This window comes from Elephas maximus, chromosome 11 (genome assembly GCF_024166365.1).
Source record: "Elephas maximus indicus isolate mEleMax1 chromosome 11, mEleMax1 primary haplotype, whole genome shotgun sequence".
Taxonomy (NCBI): Eukaryota; Metazoa; Chordata; class Mammalia; order Proboscidea; family Elephantidae; genus Elephas; species Elephas maximus.
Genome location: NC_064829.1, coordinates 81525132 through 81541375, shown reverse-complemented (window position 1 = coordinate 81541375; position 16244 = coordinate 81525132). Strand labels below are relative to the sequence as shown.

The 16244-nt window shown below is 40.3% G+C and overlaps 1 protein-coding gene across 1 annotated transcript in view; it reads left to right on the top strand.

The window, feature by feature from the left end:
* FBXO15 (F-box protein 15) overlaps positions 1-15030 on the top strand; it is a 187360-nt gene extending 172330 nt beyond the window's left edge. Inside the window, exon 10 of the mRNA XM_049899814.1 lies at positions 14881-15030. Within this exon, the coding sequence (XP_049755771.1) occupies positions 14881-14892 (12 nt within the window). The 3' untranslated portion in view covers positions 14893-15030. The remainder of the gene's footprint in view (positions 1-14880) is intronic.
* The last annotated feature ends 1214 nt before the right edge of the window (positions 15031-16244 follow it).

The following is a 16244-nucleotide window of genomic DNA, read 5'->3' as shown; positions in this document are numbered from 1 at the left end:
ACCTATTTTATTAATCTGTGAGCCTTATAAATGATAGGTCACCACTTCCATCGTTTGCAGAATTACCTTCCAATCTGCCAACTCTACAACATGGAATAGGAAAGACAAGATTATTAGTTGTAGAGCCTGTTTTGCAAGAAGTAGTAAAGAAATTGATTGTTATATACTGACCTATGATGATGCTGTTTTTTCACCTGCATTTGCTCTATAGCTTAAAACACAAGATAAAGAGTGTTGCTAACTGAGACCTTGAGAGCTGCTATTTAAAATAAAAACTGAGATGCAGCCAAGGTACATGTCAGATCTGAAGCCAAATAACTGAGAGTTGGGTCCTGCTTACAAAGCAAGTGGAATCTATTTCCTAATACATTTCATTCCTACAGTGTCTCACAGAAGATTATGGTTTGATAAAAACGATTTAAATCCAACTTCTTTCCATTGGGGGAAATTATATATAAAAAAAAAACCTACCCACTACTGTTGAGTAGATTTCGACTCATAGTGACCCTAGAGGACAGAGTAGAACTGCCTCATAGGGTCTCCAAGACTGTAATCTTTATGGAAGCAGACTGCCACATCTTTCTCCAATGGTGTGGCTGGTGGGTTCAAACTGCCGACATTTTGGTTAGCAGCTGAGCACTTTAACCATTGTGCCACCAGGGCTCAGTTTATATATATATATATAACCCAGTGCCATCGATAAACTTGAACAAATTTGTCTTGGAAGAAGTACAACCAGAATGCTCCTTAGAAGCAAGGATGGCGAGACTATGTCTCATACACTTTGGACATGTTATCAGGAGGGATCAGTCCCTGGAGAAGGACATTTTGCTTGGTAAAGTAGAGGATGAGAGCAAAAGAGGAAGAGCCTTAATAAGATGGATCAACACAGTGGCGGTAACGATGGGCTCAGGCATAATAACGATTGTGAGGATGGTGCAGGACCAGGCAGTCTTTTGTTCTGTTCTAATAGGGTCGCTATGAGTCAGAACCAGCTCGATGGCACCTAACAACAACAGCATAAACCCACTGCCACTAAGTTGATTTCTACTCATAGCCTTTCTAAATATATTGCAAAAAATTTCATTCCAATACTGAAATGATCACAACTGCCAGTGATGACTTGGAAGCATCAGGAAACTGTAGGGCAAGAGAGTAGGACCTGGATCAACACTCTCAAGGGTTCAAAACCTCCCATCCATCCCAAAGGTGGTATGGCTTTGGGGTTTCCATAGGCAAGATCCAAAAATGAAGGTGAGGGGGCGGAGCCAAGATGGCGGACTAGGCAGACGCTACCTCGGATCCCTCTTACAACAAAGACACGGAAAAACAAGTGAATCGATCACATACATAACAATCTACGAACCCTGAACAACAAACACAGATTTAGAGACGGAGAACGAACTAATACGGGGAAGCAGCGATTGTTTCCAGAGCCTGGAGCCAGCGTACCAGTCAGGTACGGCACAAGCACAGAGACCTGCTCCACCCCCCTGAACTAACCCCGGGAGGGGGACTAGCCGGTTCCACGGGCGGCGTGGGACGCAGCCGTTAGGAGAAGTCCCCGGGAGGCAGTGACTGATCTTGGAGCAGAAAGAGCAGCATCCGAGCCGGGGAACCGTCCCGCAGGGATTTGGACTGCACGCAGGTACGCCATAAACACGGAGAGTTGCTCCACCCCCTGAACTAACCCCGGGAAGGTGACCAGCCGGGTCGCGCGGGCGGCATAGGACGCAGCCGGTAGGAGAAGTCCCCGGGAGGCAGCGACTGGTATTGGAGCGGGGAGAACAGCATTCCAGCCGGGACACTCGGTCGCGGCACAAGCACGGGGAGCTACTCCACCCATCTGAACTAACCCCGGGAGGGGGCCCACCTGGTTCACGGGGGCGGCACGGCCACGCGGCTGGAGGGACGAGAAGTCCCCGGGAGGCAGCGACTGATTTTGGAGTCGAGAGTGCACCGTCCCAGTAGGGGAGCCTTGACGCTGGGCGTGGGGCTGGAAGCGGAGGATCTGACCGTGACTCCAGCGGGCCAGACCCCCTGGGGGCAATCTCCACACAGCCAGCACACATAGGCGACGCGCCCACGGGAATCTCAGATATAATAGTCATTCCAAGCAAGACAAGCAACTCTGGCTATATTCTGAGGTGCTACTCTCCTATCTCTCTGTTCCCTCCCCCACCCTCCCCAGGCGGCTTCATTAACATCTGAATAGCCTGAGCCAGAGGGAGAACTCTGATAGGGATCTGACTGCTGTTTTTTTTTAGCGGATTTTCTGGAAAAACTAGTTTCCCAGTGATGGCTCGGAGACAACAATCCATATCAAACCACTTAAAGAAGCAGACCGTGACAGCTTCTCCAACCCCCCAAACAAAAGAATCAAAATCTTTCCCAAATGAAGATACAATTTTGGAATTATCAGATACAGAATATAAAAAACTAATTTACAGAATGCTTAATGATATCACAAATGAAATTAGGATATCTGCAGAAAAAGCCAAGGAACACACTGATAAAACTGTTGAAGAACTCAAAAAGATTATTCAAGAACATAGTGGAAAAATTAATAAGTTGCAAGAATCCATAGAGAGACAACATGTAGAAATCCAAAAGATTAACAATAAAATAACAGAATTAGACAACACACTAGGAAGTCAGAGGAGCAGACTCGAGCAATTAGAATGCAGACTGGGACATCTGGAGGACCAGGGAATCAACACCAACAGAGCTGAAAAAAAATCAGATAAAAGAATTAAAAAAAATGAAGAAACCCTAAGAATTATGTGGGACTCTATCAAGAAGGATAACCTGCGGGTGATTGGAGTCCCAGAACAGGGAGGGGGGACAGAAAACACAGAGAAAATAGTTGAAGAACTTCTGACAGAAAACTTCCCTGACATCATGAAAGACGAAAGGATATCTATCCAAGATGCTCATCGAACCCCATTTAAGATTGATACAAAAAGAAAAACACCAAGACATATTATCATCAAACTCACCAAAACCAAAGATAAACAGAAAATTTTAAAAGCAGCCAGGGAGAAAAGAAAGGTTTCCTTCAAGGGAGAATCAGTAAGAATATGTTCTGACTACTCAGCAGAAACCATGCAGGCAAGAAGGGAATGGGACCACATATACAGAACACTGAAGGAGAAAAACTGCCAACCAAGGATCATATATCCAGCAAAACTCTCTCTGAAATATGAAGGCGAAATTAAGATACTTACAGACAAACACAAGTTTAGAGAATTTGCAAAAACCAAACCAAAGCTACAAGAAATACTAAAGGATATTGTTTGGTCAGAGAACCAATAATATCAGATATCAGCACAACACAAGGTCACAAAACAGAACGTCCTGATATCAACTCAAATAGGGAAATCACAAAAACAAACAAATTAAGATTAATTAAAAAAAAAAAATACACATAACAGGGAATCATGGAAGTCAATAGGTAAAAGATCACAATAATCAAAAAGAGGGACTAAATACAGGAGGCATTGAACTGCCGTATGGAGAGTGATACAAGGCGATATAGAACAATACAAGTTAGGTTTTTACTTAGAAAAATAGGGGTATATAATGAGGTAACCACAAAAAGGTATAACAACTCTATAACTCAAGACAAAAACCAAGAAAAACGTAACGACTCAACTAACATAAAATCAAACACTATGAAAGTGAGGATCTCACAATTTACTAAGAAAAACGCCTCAGCACAAAAAAGTATGTGGAAAAATGAAATTGTCAACAACACACATAAAAAGGCATCAAAATGACAGCACTAAAAACTTATTTATCTATAATTACCCTGAATGTAAATGGACTAAATGCACCAATAAAGAGACAGAGAGTCACAGACTGGATAAAGAAACACGATCCATCTATATGCTGCCTACAAGAGACACACCTTAGACTTAGAGACACAAACAAACTAAAACTCAAAGGATGGAAAAAAGTATATCAAGCAAACAATAAGCAAAAAAGAAGAGGAGTAGCAATATTAATCTCTGACAAAATAGACTTTAGACTTAAATCCACCACAAAGGATAAAGAAGGACACTATATAATGATAAAAGGGACAATTGATCAGGAAGACATAACCATATTAAATATTTACGCACCCAATGACAGGGCTGCAAGATATATAAATCAAATTTTAACAGAACTGAAAAGCGAGATAGATACCTCCACAATTATAGTAGGAGACTTCAACACACCACTTTCGGAGAAGGACAGGACATCCAGTAAGAAGCTCAACAGAGACACGGAAGATCTAATTACAACAATCAACCAACTTGACCTCATTGACTTATACAGAACTCTCCACCCAACTGCTGCAAAATATACTTTTTTTTCTAGCGCACATGGAACATTCTCTAGAATAGACCACATATTAGGTCATAAAACAAACCTTTGCAGAGTCCAAAACATCGAAATATTACAAAGCATCTTCTCAGACCACAAGGCAATAAAACTAGAGATCAATAACAGAAAAACGAGGGAAAAGAAATCAAATACTTGGAAAATGAACAATATCCTCCTGAAAAAAGACTGGGTTATAGAAGACATCAAGGAGGGAATAAGGAAATTCATAGAAAGCAACGAGAATGAAAATACTTCCTATCAAAACCTCTGGGACACAGCAAAAGCAGTGCTCAGAGGTCAATTTATATCAATAAATGCACACATACAAAAAGAAGAAAGAGCCAAAATCAGAGAACTGTCCCTACAACTTGAACAAATAGAAAGTGAGCAACAAAAGAATCCATCAGGCACCAGAAGAAAACAAATAATAAAAATTAGAGCTGAACTAAATGAATTAGAGAACAGAAAAACAATCGAAAGAATTAACAAAGCCAAAAGCTGGTTCTTTGAAAAAATTAACAAAATTGATAAACCATTGGCTAGACTGACTAAAGAAATACAGGAAAGGAAACAAATAACCCGAATAAGAAATGAGAAGGACCACATCACAACAGAACCGAATGAAATTAAAAGAATCATTTCAGATTATTATGAAAAATTGTACTCTAACAAATTTGAAAACCTAGAAGAAATGGATGAATTCCTGGAAAAACACTACCTACCTAAACTAACACATTCAGAAGTAGAACAACTAAATAGACCCATAACAAAAAAAGAGATTGAAACGGTAATCAAAAAACTCCCAACAAAAAAAAGTCCTGGCCCGGACGGCTTCACTGCAGAGTTCTACCAAATTTTCAGAGAAGAGTTAACACCACTACTACTAAAGGTATTCCAAAGCATAGAAAATGACGGAATACTACCCAACTCATTCTATGAAGCCACCATCTCCCTGATACCAAAACCAGGTAAAGACATTACAAAAAAAGAAAATTATAGACCTATATCCCTCATGAACATTGATGCAAAAATCCTCAACAAAATTCTAGCCAATAGAATCCAACGACACATCAAAAAAATAATTCACCCTGATCAAGTGGGATTTATACCAGGTATGCAAGGCTGGTTTAATATCAGAAAAACCATTAATGTAATCCATCACATAAATAAAACAAAAGACAAAAACCACATGATCTTATCAACTGATGCAGAAAAGGCATTTGACAAAGTCCAACACCCATTCATGATAAAAACTCTTACCAAAATAGGAATTGAAGGAAAATTCCTCAACATAATAAAGGGCATCTATGCAAAGCCAACAGCCAATATCACTCTAAATGGAGAGAACCTGAAAGCATTTCCCTTGAGAACGGGAACCAGACAAGGATGCCCTTTATCACCGCTCTTATTCAACATCGTGTTGGAAGTCCTAGCCAGGGCAATCAGGCTAGATAAAGAAATAAAAGGTATCCGGATTGGCAAGGAAGAAGTAAAGTTATCACTATTTGCAGATGACATGATTATATACACAGAAAACCCTAAGGAATCCTCCAGAAAACTACTGAAACTAATAGAAGAGTTTGGCAGAGTCTCAGGTTATAAAATAAACATACAAAAATCACTTGGATTCCTCTACATCAACAAAAAGAACACCGAAGAGGAAATAACCAAATCAATACCATTCACAGTAGCCCCCAAGAAGATAAGATACTTAGGAATAAATCTTACCAAGGATGTAAAAGATCTATACAAAGAAAACTACAAAGCTCTACTACAAGAAATTCAAAAGGACATACTTAAGTGGAAAAACATACCTTGCTCATGGATAGGAAGACTTAACATAGTAAAAATGTCTATTCTACCAAAAGCCATCTATACATTTAACGCACTTCCGATCCAAATTCCAATGTCATATTTTAAGGGGATAGAGAAACAAATCACCAATTTCATATGGAAGGGAAAGAAGCCCCGGATAAGCAAAGCACTACTGAAAAAGAAGAAGAAAGTGGGAGGCCTCACCTTACCTGACTTCAGAACCTATTATACAGCCACAGTAGTCAAAACAGCCTGGTATTGGTACAACAACAGACACATAGACCAATGGAACAGAATTGAGAACCCAGACATAGATCCATCCACGTATGAGCAGCTGATATTTGACAAAGGACCAGTGTTAATTAACTGGGGAAAAGACAGCCTTTTTAACAAATGGTGCTGGCATAACTGGATATCCATTTGCAAAAAAATGAAACAGGACCCATACCTCACACCATGCACAAAAACTAACTCCAAGTGGATCAAAGACCTAAACATAAAGACTAAAACGATAAAGATCATGGAAGAAAAAATTGGGACAACCCTAGGAGCCCTAATACAAGGTATAAACAGAATACAAAACATTACCAAAAATGATGAAGAGAAACCCGATAACTGGGAGCTCCTAAAAATCAAACACCTATGCTCATCTAAAGACTTCACCAAAAGAGTAAAAAGACCACCTACAGATTGGGAAAGAATTTTCAGCTATGACATCTCCGACCAGCGCCTGATCTCTAAAATCAACATGATTCTGTCAAAACTCAACCACAAAAAGACAAACAACCCAATCAAGAAGTGGGCAAAGGATATGAACACACATTTCTCTAAAGAAGATATTCAGGCAGCCAACAGATACATGAGAAAATGCTCTCGATCATTAGCCATTAGAGAAATGCAAATTAAAACTACGATGAGATTCCATCTCACACCAGCAAGGCTGGCATTAATCCAAAAAACACAAAAGAATAAATGTTGGAGAGGCTGTGGAGAGATTGGAACTCTCATACACTGCTGGTGGGAATGTAAAATGGTACAACCACTTTGGAAATCTATCTGGCGTTATCTTAAACAGTTAGAAATAGAACTACCATACAACCCAGAAATCCCACTCCTCGGAATATACCCTAGAGATACAAGAGCCTTCATACAAACAGATATATGCACACCCATGTTTATTGCAGCTCTGTTTACAATAGCAAAAAGTTGGAAGCAACCAAGGTGTCCATCAACGGATGAATGGGTAAATAAATTGTGGTATATTCACACAATGGAATACTACGCATCGATAAAGAACAGTGACGAATCTCTGAAACATTTCATAACATGGAGGAACCTGGAAGGCATTATGCTGAGCGAAATGAGTCAGAGGCAAAAGGACAAATACTGTATAAGACCACTATTATAAGATCTTGAGAAATAGTAAACCTGAGAAGAACACATACTTTTGTGGTTACGAGGGGGGGAGGGAGGGAGGGTGGGAGAGGGTTTTTTATTGATTAATCAGTAGATAAGAACTGCTTTAGGTGAAGGGAAAGACAACACTCAATACATGGAAGGTCAGCTCAATTGGACTGGACCAAAAGCAAAGAAGTTTCCGGGATAAAATGAATGCTTCAAAGCTCAGCGGAGCAAGCGCGGGGGTCTGGGGAACATGGTTTGCGGGGACTTCTAAGTCAATTGGCAAAATAATTCTATTATGAAATCATTCTGCATCCCACTTTGAAATGTGGCGTCTGGGGTCTTAAATGCTAACAAGCAGCCATCTAAGATGCAGCAATTGGTCTCAACCCACCTGGAGCAAAGGAAAATGAAGAACACCAAGCCCACATGACAACTAAGAGCCCAAGAGACAGAAAGGGCCACATGAACCAGAGACCTACATCATCCTGAGACCAGAAGAACTAGTTGGTGCCCGGCCACAATCGATGACTGCCCTGACAGGGAGCTCAGCAGAGGACCCCTGAGGGAGCAGGAGAGCAGTGGGATGCAGACCCCAAATTCTCATAAGAAGACCAAACTTAATGGTCTGACTGAGACTGGAGGAATCCCGGCGGTCATGCTCTCCAGACCTTCTGTTGACACAGGACAGGAACCATCCCTGAAGACAACTCATCAGACATGAAAGGGACTGGTCAGCGGGTGGGAGAGAGACGCTGATGAAGAGTGAGCTAATTATATCAGGTGTACACTTGAGATTGTGTTGGCAACTCTTGTCTGGAGGGGGGATGGGAGGATAGAGAGAGAGGGAAGCCGGCAAAATTGTCAAGAAAGGAGAGACTGAAAGGGCTGACTCAAGACGGGGAGAGTAAGTGGGACTAGGGAGTGAGATGTATGTAAACTTATATGTGACAGACTGATTGGATTTGTAAACGTTCACTTGAAGCTTAATAAAAGTTATTATAAAAAAAAAAAAAAAAAAAAATGAAGGTGAATCAATTTCCGGGTGTAAACATTCCTATATGTACCTTGTTTTAAAAAAGTGTCATCTGATGTCCATTTTTAGTTATCGAAGTACATTTTAAACAAATCTAATTTGTGAAACATGAGTTTATTAACTTGATTCATTAGGGTGAGATTTTTCACCTCACAAAGTGTTTCTTCACATTATGAAGGAATTCCCAGAGGGCTTATTTTTTCCCTCCAAACACTGAAATAGATTTATTAGATTTTTATGGATTATAAAACTAATGCACCGTCTTTGCAAGAAATTAAAAAAGTGCAAAACAAAGTCCAGATAGGAGAATAAAAATCACTCTCAAGTGAATAGATGCAAGCAATATTATTCGTGAAAAAATGGCAGAGACAAAATATAAGAGAATATCATGAACAACTCTGTTCCAATAAAATGAAAAAATGTAAACAAAATGAATGCTTTCTTAGAAGAATATAACTTAGAGAAATTGATTCAATAAGAAATGGAACTCGTGAATGAAATCTAACCATTAAAAAAATTGAGTCAGTAATCAAAACCCATAAATTAAAAAAAAATCACCAACTTAAAGAGTATGAAGCTGGTTTTTCCTTATATTCAAGAATCATATAATACCAGTATTTTACAAGCTGTTCTAGAGCATATGAAAACAGGCATGCTCCCCAGTTCATTTACAAATCTTTAAAAAAAAAAAAAACCTTTTAAAATTGTAAAATATAAACATACAGAAAAATTTCATAAGACAAAAATGTATGGATTAGTGAATTATTATAATTCAGAAACATGCATAACCCTTACCCAAGGCAAGAAACATCATTTTGCCATCATCCCCAAAGCCTCCATGTCCTCTTTCTCAATTACAACCCCCTTCTCTTTTCCCTGAAGGTAGCCACTGTCCTAGATTTTGTATGAATTATACCCTTATTTTTCTTCACACTGTTATAATCTAAAGGAGACCTGGCTCAGTGGTTACAGTGATCGACTGCTAACTGAAAGTTCAGCTGTTCGAAACCACCAGTGGCTCCTTGGGAGAAAGATGTGGCAGTCTGCTTTCTTAGAGATTTATAGTCTTGGAAACCCTATGGGGTTGCTATGAGTTGCAATTGGCTAGACGGCGGTGGGTAGATTACAATCTAAGCATGCATTCCTAAATGCTTTCATTTTGACTGTTTGTGGACTTTGTGTGAATAACTTGGGAACGTAGTCCTGGGAAGTGTATTAAGATTAGAAAAAGAGGCAAAAATTAATAAGGACCAGAAGGAAGTAACCAAACTGTTATGTGCAAATGACAGGATTTTCTATATCAAAATCCCCAGGTAACCTATTGATAAGTTATTAGAATAACAGAGTTTTGCAAGACTTCTGAATAAAAATATGTCTGTGAAAATCAATTTAGTTCTTTAAAAAAACAACAATCAGAATATTTAATTAAAAAACATATTATTTATGATTGTCAAAAAAAGAAAAACAAACAAAACCAACCAACTCTATGGTACTTGGGAAAAAACCCCAAAAAGGCCATGTAAGACCTTCATGGAGAAAAGTTACAACTTTCTCAGAAGACATGAACAAAATCCTAAGTAAGTGGAGAAAGTTATCATATGAGATAAGAAGACTTACTCTAACAACCTCAGTTCCCACTAAATTAATCTACAAATTCAATGCCATTGCAATCATAATTGCAAAGGTTTTTCCATTTCACAAGCTAATTACAAAAAAATATGGAAAACTACAAGACTAGAAATGGAGAAGACAATTCTGAAGAACTTGGTGGTAGCACTTGCTTTTAAGACTTATCATGTAGCTATAGTAATTAAGATAGTGTGAAATTAGCTCAAGGGGGAAAACATTGGTTTATAAACAAACAAAACTGAGAACTCAGAAACAAAATCATGTCTAATGAAAACAATTTATAGCAGGGTGGCATTATAAATCATTTGGGAAATAATGAACTATTCAATAAATGGTCTGGGACAATCTGATATACAATATATTGAAATTAGACCCCCTGCTTCACACTATAAGGAGCCCTGGTGGTGCAATGCTTAAGCTCTAGGCTGCTAACCAAAAGGTCAATGGTTGTAGCCTACCAGCAGCTCGGCAGGAGAAAAGACCTGGAGATCTACTCCCCTAAAGGTTACAGCCCAGGAAGCCCTATGGGGCAGTTTTTCTCTGTCATGTAGGGTCTCTATGAGTTGGAATCTACTTGGGAGAAAACAACAATAACAACTTCACACCATACAACAAAATTCCAGATAGACTAAAGACATAAGCCAAAATTTGAATTTGAGATGAAAATATCAGAGACCATCTAAACTCAAAAAAATTTCAGACCTAAAAAAGCAAGCCATGGAAGAAAATGTGTATTAAATTTAATGCATTTAAACAAAAACTTCCATATGTAAATAAAGTGAGAAGAAAAGTCACAAATTGAGAGGTAATTGAAAAACATATAGCTGATAAATTATTGGTATCCAGAATTTATATAAAAACAAAACTCCTTTAAAGAAATAGGCTAAAGAACAGAAACTCAATAGAAAGAGGAGGAGGAGCTATATATAGACAGATGGGCACTAGACATATGGACAATAATCACCAGCACTAGTCATCAGATAAGCTTAAAAATCCAAGTGAGGTCCCACTCACATGCTTCAACTGGAAAAAATGTAAAAATCTGACATTTCTAAGTATTGACCAGGAAATGGAGCATAGAAACTGTGAAATATAAGTGGTAGTAGCATCAGAAGCTGTCTAATTTCATGAGAGATAATGTGAATCACCAACAGCACAAAGCTGATTCCCATGAGGTGGGAATAAAGGTGACTGAAGAATTGATGCTTTTGAATTATGGTGTTGGCGAAGAATATTGAATGTATCATGGACTGCCAGAAGAACCAAAAAATTTGTCTTGGAAGGAGTACAGCCAGAGTGCCCCTTGGAAGTGAGGATGGCAAGACTTCATCTTACGTACTTTGGACGTGTTATCAGGAGGGACCAGTCCCTAGAGAACGACATCATGCTTGGTAAAGTAGAGGGTTAGTGGAAAAGAAGACCCTTGGCCAGATGGATTGACACAGTGGCTGCAAAGATGGGCTCAAGCATAGCAACAATTGTGAGGATGGTGCAGGACCAAGCAGTGTTTCCTTCTGTTGTAAATAGGGTTGTTGTGAGTTGGAACTTAATTGTGCTCATGAGGAACCTTTACATAGATCAAGAGGCAAATTGTTCAGACAGAACAAGGGGATACTGATTGGTTTAAAGTCAGGCAAGGTGTGCGTCAGGGTCGTATTCTTTCACCATACCTATTCAATCTGTATGCTGAGCAAATAATCTGAGAAGCTGGACTATATGAAGAAGAACGGGGCATCAGGATTGGAGGAAGACTCATTAACAACCTGCATTATGCAGATGACACAACCTTGCTTGCTGAAAGTGAAGAGGACTTGAAGCACTTACTAATGAAGATCAAAGACCACAGCCTTCAGTATGGATTACACCTCAACACAAAGAAAACAAAAATCCTCACAGCTGGACCAATGAGCAACATCATGATAAACGGAGAAAAGATTGAAGTTGTCAAGGATTTCATTTTACTTGGGTCCACAATCAACAGCCCTGGAAGCAGCAGTCAAGAAGTCAAAAGACGCATTGCATTGGGGAAATGTGCTGCAAAGGACCTCTTTAAAGTGTTGAAGAGCAAAGACGTCACCTTGAAGACCAAGGTGCGCCTGACCCAAGCCATGGTATTTTTAATCACATCATATGCATGTGAAAGCTGGACAATGAATAAGGAAGACTGAAGAGAATTGAAGCCTTTGAATTGTGGTGTTGGCGAAGAATATTGAATATACCGTGGGCTGCCAAAAGAACAAACAAATCTGTCTTGGAAGAAGTACAACCAGCATGGTCCTTAGAATCAAGGATGGCGAGACTGCATCTTACCTACTTTGGACATGTTGTCAGGAAGGATTAGTCCCTGGAGAAGGACATTTTTTCATTCTGGGCAGTGTTTCTGTTGTGCATAGGGTCGCTACGAGTTGGAACCGACTTGACGGCACCTAACAACAACAACATGAGTCAGAACTGACTCAATGGCACCTAACAACAACAAAGCTCCCAAAACTTCCCCCTCTAGTCCATCAATGTGTCCTACTGCAAGTACAGTATAAATTGACACAGAACTGGGGTGTTTGTCATCCCAGAAAAGTTGTTTGCTGCCTCTGTTTTGGGATATAGCTGGGAGGTTCAGTCCAACTATGGGATGAAGGATGATGCTGAAGATTGGAGGCCGATAAGATATTTGGGCCTCTTGTTTCCCCCTGGAGTAGTGATAAACCACCATGTGTGCCACACAATAAATGCTCAATAAAAGCGGAATTTATTTAATGAACAAGTAGATGAAAATCAGTTATTAGTTTGCTACCATGACCCATCTTAGTTTCCTGGGTAATATATTAATGGCTTTTATTTCTGATCATACCAGTGTCTGTTTTACCACTCTTGGCAACTTCCTTAGCACTCTTGTGTTGTTATGCAGGTCAAGGAGATAATTGCTCTTCAATATTTGAAAAGCAAATAGATGTATTGGATAGTGAAGGACAGTCCGAAGGCTTTGAATTTATAACTCTGTTATCCTATGTCCTCATTTTAGTCTTTGACTTGCCTCTGGGTGCTAACCATCATTTGGTCAGCGTGAATCAGAGGACCCTACAGAACCTAGAAAGAATAAAACGGTGTCTCCCGTGGTCAAATGTTTGGGGAAGATAAAAATGTTTCATAAATGAAAACCTGGACTCTTGTAATTTCTATCTTGATTTTGATTAGCCGTAATGGGGAATAGGGAGAAGGAAGCTCCAGTATTTGTGTTTGGTGGCCAGGACCTGCAAGATGGCAGCCATGAGAAAGAGAAAGTACTGCAGGGCTGGGTGTGGGGAGAAGTGGATCCTGGGAGCTGGGACCAAGGTGCACTTGGCAAGGGTAGGAGTCAGATTAAAAGGCACTGGTGGACAGGGGAGTATCCTGATGGCACAGTGGTTAAGCACCTGGCTGCTAATCTAAAGGTCGGCAGTTTGAACCTATCAGCAGTTCCACGTGAGAAAAGACCTGGTGGTCTGTTCCTGTATAGATAACAGCCTAGGAAACCCTATGGGACAGTTCTACTCTGTCACACGTGGTCTTTGAGTCGAAATAGACTCAGACAGTACGTAACAACAACAGCAACAATAGAGTGGGGCTTTAGACCCCAAAGGAAACTATCTTCCGCGCCGCTCCAACTTCTGATCTATGCACTTTCGCTTTATCTGTTGGATATATTGAAATAGTCACTTTAAAAATCTGAGTTTAGAAAAACAGTACATTAAAAAAAAAAAAACCCGTTGCCATCGAGCGACCCCATAGGACATTACAGGCGTATAAAATTAGGAGGCTGCTGTGGAAAGCATCTGTACTTTGGTGTTATACAAATCCAAATTCCAGTTGTGACCCAGCACTTACCAGAAATGTGATTTTGGTCACATTTCTCATTTCTTTGATCATCCAGAGGAATGAATAAGTGATATCATGTGCCTATGGCACCTCACCTGTGTCTGTGCACAGTAGGGGCTCACTTCCCACCCGTTCCTTTCCTCTTCCAGGTGGAACGGTGGAAGTCAGGATAGATGGGGGGTGGGAAGACAAGAAGCAACAGGTAGGGCAGTAGAACTCTTTATGCCCCATTGACGGCTGGGTACCGGGCTAGGAGCTGAACATTCAAGAGCAGTTGTGTGTACCTGTTTCTGTGTAGAATATTGGGTGAGTTCTCCTCTAAACTTTTACTACAGTTTTTCAGTGATACCAGAATGGTGGCTGATGAGGTGGCATTAGCTGCCATTGAGTCAGCCCCCAACTTGTAGTGACCCCACGCACAAGAGGATTGTACTGTTGTTCTATGTTTTTATTATGTGGGCTTCCAGTGCTGCCTCTACTGTGTGACTTGGACGTGGCAAGCCCATCTACCCATGTCTATAGGGGGCGGGAGGGAAGAGAGGCTCCACAGCCTTACTCACCCAGGCAAGGGGATCTGTGGCTGGCACTGCATTGATATGACAGAGTTGTATGGCTTCTGAGTCTCTCTGAGCTCTGTGATTAGTGCACTGAGAATTTTAGGAGGCATATTTTCAATGAGACCACATTTCTTAAAATATGTTTTACAACTGCTATTTATATGGTGGAGTTTGGGGTGATCTGTGTCATAATTTGGCACAATGCCTCTTGTTTCTTTACAGGAGGCAAGATAAGAAAATGAAAACATGGATACCTCTACTGTACTAATGACAGAAAAGAGAAAAGATTGTGAGAAGTAGTGTGGATAGTTGTGTGTGTGCGCGCATGTGCATGTGTGTGTGTGTGTGTGTGAAACAGAAGACATGCTGACCCTTTGGAGAAGAGAAGTAAGTATATACATTATTTGAGAGAAAAGACAACATGATGGTATTGAAAAACGTCATCTGGTCTCCTCACCAAACATTTTCTACCTAAGTTTTCACAAAGATTATTTTGTTTACTTATTTATTTTTGGATAACTGTTTATTTTGAGGTTTCAGTGTAGTGGTAGTACACAGAACAGAATAAAGAAAAACTTAAGAGTGATAGAGATTAGATAACCATAAAAAGTTAAAGAGTTTTTGTCTCTTTTGGGAGAAATCACCACTGGTCTTTCAAGTTTTGTTTTCATTTACTTGTAAAGTGATCTTCAGCATGGAGGCAGGCTAGTACTACGGTTAGGTGCAGTTGGCATTTGCTCAATGTAGCTTCAATTCTACGAGCTGCCGCTCATGAGTTGAGTAACCTTGTATATGTGATTTAACTTCCTGGGTCTCACGTTTGTCATTTGTAAAACGTCATCTGTCTAAGGATAGCACATTTCTCACAGGATTCAAATGAGGATTAAATGAGGACCATAGTATGTGGGCCATAATAGATGCTCAACTAACAGCTCTCCTTTCCATGTGTTTGTGCTGGGCAGTGTATCATTATGAATTATGTCTGTGGATTATTCCTTTGAAATGGCCAGCCTCTAGTTTTCATGTCCAGCCTCACCTCCTACAACTTCCTCCTCCTCCTTCCAGTACTGGCTGACACAGCCCTATGGTGCTGGCTCCTTACTTTGGCTGTCACTTTGCATTCAGCATCCCGACAATCCTCCAAGGACCACCCTGTCCTCTGAAGGTGACGCCTCCTTCCTCTGCTCTCACCACGCTTCCTCCCGTACCTCGCAGCCTCCGTCTACCCTGTGCTGGTGGTGATCCAGGAGGCCCATGTTCCTGTTGCTTAACAAGCTCCTTGTGGGTAGGGGCTGTGACTTCCTCATCTTTATTTTCTCCTGGGTGCTTCCCTCGACGTTATACCTAGCAGGTGCTTACGAGTTTGCTGATTTAAATTAAGCACCCTTTATTAAGGAAGTTATCATTGAGTGCCCTTAGCTCCTGTATTGTTTTGTATCCGTGGGACGAGAGCTTGCATGTCTAGGTGTAGAAGAGTTTATATTTACCATAACGTATTTGCAGAAATACTGCTGGTCAGGGAGTTACTTTAGCTGGAGCCATGTTCGACACCCCTCTTTGCACAGTGAAGTTAAGCTGTACAACTC